Consider the following 4805-nt stretch of genomic DNA (forward strand, 5'->3'; position numbering starts at 1 on the left):
GCTACTATTAAGGGGTATAGCTGTAGACGTATTAGATCTTAAGTCGGAAGACTCTAACACTACCGCTATTACAACGGATAAAGGCGAGGCTACTACTATTACTACGGGAGAGGCTATTACTATTATTATAGACTATAGCACCGCTATTACCATAGACACTACTATTACTATAGAAGAAGACTATACTACCGTTATTACTACGGGCGAAGGCGATAACACCGCTATTACCACGGGCGAGGAAGAGGCCACCGCTATTACTACGGATACTCTACGTTTTACTACTACGAGGTTTAAGCCGTTTCCCACGCCTCTAATATCCCTGGAAGATTCTGCGCGCGCGTTCCTTATAGCGTTAGCGGTGGTTAAGGGCGTTAAGGTAGAAACAGACGATAACCACTAATAGGTAGCCGCGGATACCCTTAGGGGGTGCCTATTAGCCGTACGCCTATCGGCCGCGCGCCTATTACCCGCGCGTCTATCTATTGTAAGCCTCTACACAATAAAGAAGGTATAGAATGATAACGCCTAGAAGGCGTTCTTTAACGCTAGAAGGACTTATAACCCTATACGTGCGAGGAAGTAAGCTATTAATGATAGCGATATCGGTGCTATAGATCCCTCTCCCTTTAACGCCTCTTAGCCGCTATTATATATAACCCGCGAGGATCTCCCGCATCTACTAAACTATTACCGCGATATACGCCTTTACTCGTTACGGGAGCGGTAGTTATAGGCTAAGGGGGAATACCTTAAGGGCTACCGATAGATAGGCTATTAGTAGGAGGTCTACGGTAATTAGGCTAATAAGTAATAAGTCCTCGCCTATAGATAGGTATATACCTATAAATTTAATAAGTGGGGCACCCTCCTCAAGTATAAGGCACGCCTTATAGTATAAGGGGACTAATAAAAACGATTAAAGACTAAAGATAACTACGCCGCTATATTAGCCTCGCGGTCCTTTCGTATACTAATAGCTATCGCCGCTCGATTTAATCTAGAAATAAGGTAGTTTAACGCTCTTAACGCGTTCGTTAATACTAGCCTTAAAGAAGAGGTGTTTATAAAGATACTATAAGGCTACGAAGTACTATATAAGGTCCTACTACTATGGAAAGCCCTCTTCGGCTTAAGGGTATCGCCACTACTATAGTAAAAGGAATTTAGCGGCACGCTATAGAAAATAGAATTCACGGCTATATCTAATAACCCCTATATTATAATCCGCGATAGTTTAATCCTATTCTTCTACGTTAACGATATCGGACTTATCTACTATAGAAACTGTAAGACTAACGCCGATAACCTCGAGGCCGCCCTTAAGCGAAGCTATAGACTATTAGGAGGCGAAGAAATCCGTTAGTTCCTAGGAATTAAGGTCCTAAGAGATAAAGCCACCTGTAGGTTATAGCTATTATAGTCCTCCTATATAGAGAAGATCGCGGTTAAATACTACGTAGATATCCTTTGCCGAAGACCACTAAAGGTCGTATTATTAATAATAGAACCACTAATACTATATAATGGCACGCGCGCGATGATTCCCGAGGTCCGTTAGTATTAGGGTATAATCGGTTCTATCCTATACGCGGCTATCGTAATAAGACCCGATATCGCGTTCGCCTATTCAAAGCTTTCCTAATATAACGTTAGCCCCTCCTCTAACCACCTTAAGAGGGCTTAATAACTACTACTATTCCTATACTATATAAGGCACCACTACCTGGAATTTAGCGGAGATAGACTCTTCCTAACCGTAAACGACGCGTCCTTTAGGGATAACCTAGACCGTAAGAGTTTATAAGGATATACGATCAAGCTCTTCGGCGGCACTATTAACTAGAAGGCGGGTAAATAACCGATAGTCACGACGTCGTTAATAGAATTAGAATTACTCGCTCTTATAGAGGCCGTTAAAGAGACGTTATGTGTTAGCCAGATATTAAGGGATTTAGAGCTCCGGTTAGACTAATAGTAATTATAGCTATACTACGATTATTAGCAGACTATTAACCTCGTTAATAAGAAGGCATAACGCCTGCGAATAAGGCTACGGCACGTCGATATTTATAACCAGTAAGTATATTAGTCAGTATAGCAAGGCCTCTTTAAGGTTATATACGTTAACACGAAGGAGATAATCGCGGACGGTTTAACGAAGGCACTACCGGAGGCAGGGATTAAAAGATTATAGTAATAGCTTAATTTAACTAATTAAAAGGATCGTATTAAGTGGTCTAAATAATTACACGAAGAGATTACACGCGCTAAAGCTATGGCCGTAGCGATTACGAAGGCCCCCGAGGGCGTAGCAGATCCGATAGATATAGATCCGATTAAGTAGATCCTGCTAATCAGGATCGAGGAACTAATTAAGATAGAATTAAATTGAATGGTTAAATAGGGCGGATTTAGATCCCTTTTATAAGGGCCTTTTCCCCTAGCGGTTAATTCTTTAATAGAAAAGTTAAAAACGTTTAGTTTACACCGAAGCCTCTGATTAGTCAGTTAACCTGGAAAGACCCACCTTAACTAAGGGGGTGTATTATATAGGCACACGGACTATAACGTAGTCTATAAGGGATCTAGGGGGGATCCACGCTATAACTAAGGGCTTCGTATATCGGAGACCTCGGGTATTAGGATATAACAGGGGCGGATACCGTAAAAGACCGGATAGAATCCAAATAATATAGTATCCATAACAGAGTCTTTACTACCTAAATTAAGAGCACGAGAGACTTATACAGATATAACTTAATATAATACATATATACGAGATTTCTACTCTACTAAGTTAATCATCCAAGTGCCTTTTGACGTGCGATAGAGAGTCTCTTATGCTCTTAATTTAGGCGGTGAAGACTCTGTTATGGGTACTAAGTCATTTGGATCCTATCCGGTCTTTTCCGGTATCCGCCCCTGTTATATCCTAATACCCGAGGTCCCCGATATCCGAAGCCCTTAGTTATAGCGTGGATCCCCCCTGGATCCCCTATGGACCACGTTGTGGTCCGTGTGCCCATGCGACAGGCCTGCGCTTCTCTGCTCTGCTCTGCGTCTCTGTTTCGAGTATCCGTACGTATAATAATACTTGGTTTTTGATATACCTAGGCGAGCGATGAACGATGTTGCATCACTGCAATCCCTCCGCGCCATCCACCCCCTCCGTACCAGAAACACCAAAAGTTTGGTGCTTCCGTTTGACATGTGTTCGGTCAATCGAGAACCACTCTTACGCCCGCAAGATGATATCAAACCTTATCAAGGTGCACTGCTGCAGCTAGCCCGGGCGGGTCAGCGCAGTCTCTCTCGCGGTCGGGCGTCCCAACCCCGCTCATACCACGAGGGAAAAGGGGTGCTAGTCATGACGATCGATGATCCATTGATCAATTATCACAGTTCTTAAGAAAAAACAAATCATTGAACCGTGGGCATCGACTTGAGAAGCCTCTCCAGAACATCCACACACGCTAATTATCCTGCTTGTTCCCTCCTATCCCGTGGAAATGTCCCTTAAGATCCCCGGATTCCGTGGCTTGACTTCGCTTTGATGCCGCTCATGACGGAGGGAAAAGGGTGGACGAGGGTGGACACATGCTACGCTTCTACGCCGATCATGATGTCGCCTAACCAACGGCAACATGGAAAGGAATGAAAAGAGTGTGGTCGTGAGAGTGCCGGGGATCCCAAGTGCCCTTTCCGCCTCTCCTTGTCACGTGCGTCTCCGTGACAATCTTCCCTTTTTCTAGATAGTTCCGCTGTCTGCGTTTCCATTGTCTTGCATCGACCATCCCCCCTACCCCTATCATGATATTGACGCGCACTTGACATCAAAAGTGGCGTTTGGTTGCAGTGAGTTGAGTTCAGGGCCTCCAACTTGTCGATGGTCATGTTGGGTGGTGTCAGATGGAGGCTCCAGGATATCGGGGTGTGACTTACGCCATTTTGAGGGACGGATAAGGTACTTCCGACCGATATATCCATATCGATTTCCCCTCACTTTACCTTATAGTTAGATATTCCTATAGAGTACCTTTTACTCTTCTTAAATGCATATATATATCTTTTATATACCTTATTTATATACTAATACTTATAAGCCCGGTGCTCTAAAAACGACCCTATTTCGGTAGATTTAATAGTATTACTATTTCGACGCCTATTATAATTTAGGGTTATTTAACGGTAATATCCGTCTACTCTACGATTATTATTATTCTATTATTCTATTTATTACCTACCCTATACCATACCGTGCCGTGAAGCCTCTAAAGTCTATAATGGATATAAAGGAGTACCCTATATTAAAGATCCTTTAAAAGCCCGATAATTAGAAAGTATAGATTAATAGTATCCGAGTAATCACGACGTAGTACGAAGTATAGTAGTATATTAACCCCGAAGTTCCGGACTAAGAACGCCTAAAATTAGTATAATATACCTTACCCGAAAAGGACACTAATAATAAAGACTTTAACTTCGGTTTATTTTAAATTAAACAAAGCCGATATAATAAGGCGTTTAATTTAATCGCGCGGGTTTATAATTACATAATAGGTAGCGTTAACCGCGACCTCCACTATTAATTTAAGTTCTATATATATATTAGCGAGAGTATTTAAGCCGTAAAGGAATAGATTATACTATTAAATAAAGCGTAGAGGTACCTTATTAAGAAAAGGTAGGACGATTACCTATAAGTAATAAAAAGGATACTCTATAAGTAATAGATAAATAACTTTATTAAGCTATACTAACTTACGACTTAAACCTCTATAAGGGATATTAAAGACCTAGAGAGG

The 4805-nt window shown here is 41.9% G+C and overlaps 1 protein-coding gene across 1 annotated transcript; it reads right to left on the reverse strand.

Moving 5' to 3' along the window:
* Positions 1–3358: 3358 nt before the first annotated feature.
* On the reverse strand, positions 3359–3888 carry SODALDRAFT_329467 (hypothetical protein). Its single transcript, XM_028610953.1, has one exon. The coding sequence runs from the start codon at positions 3810–3812 to the stop codon at positions 3630–3632; it is 183 nt and encodes a 60-aa protein (XP_028462589.1). The 5' UTR covers positions 3813–3888; the 3' UTR covers positions 3359–3629.
* Between the last annotated feature and the right edge of the window lie 917 nt (positions 3889–4805).

This window comes from Sodiomyces alkalinus (genome assembly GCF_003711515.1).
Source record: "Sodiomyces alkalinus F11 unplaced genomic scaffold SODALscaffold_15, whole genome shotgun sequence".
Classification (NCBI taxonomy): domain Eukaryota; kingdom Fungi; phylum Ascomycota; class Sordariomycetes; order Glomerellales; family Plectosphaerellaceae; genus Sodiomyces; species Sodiomyces alkalinus.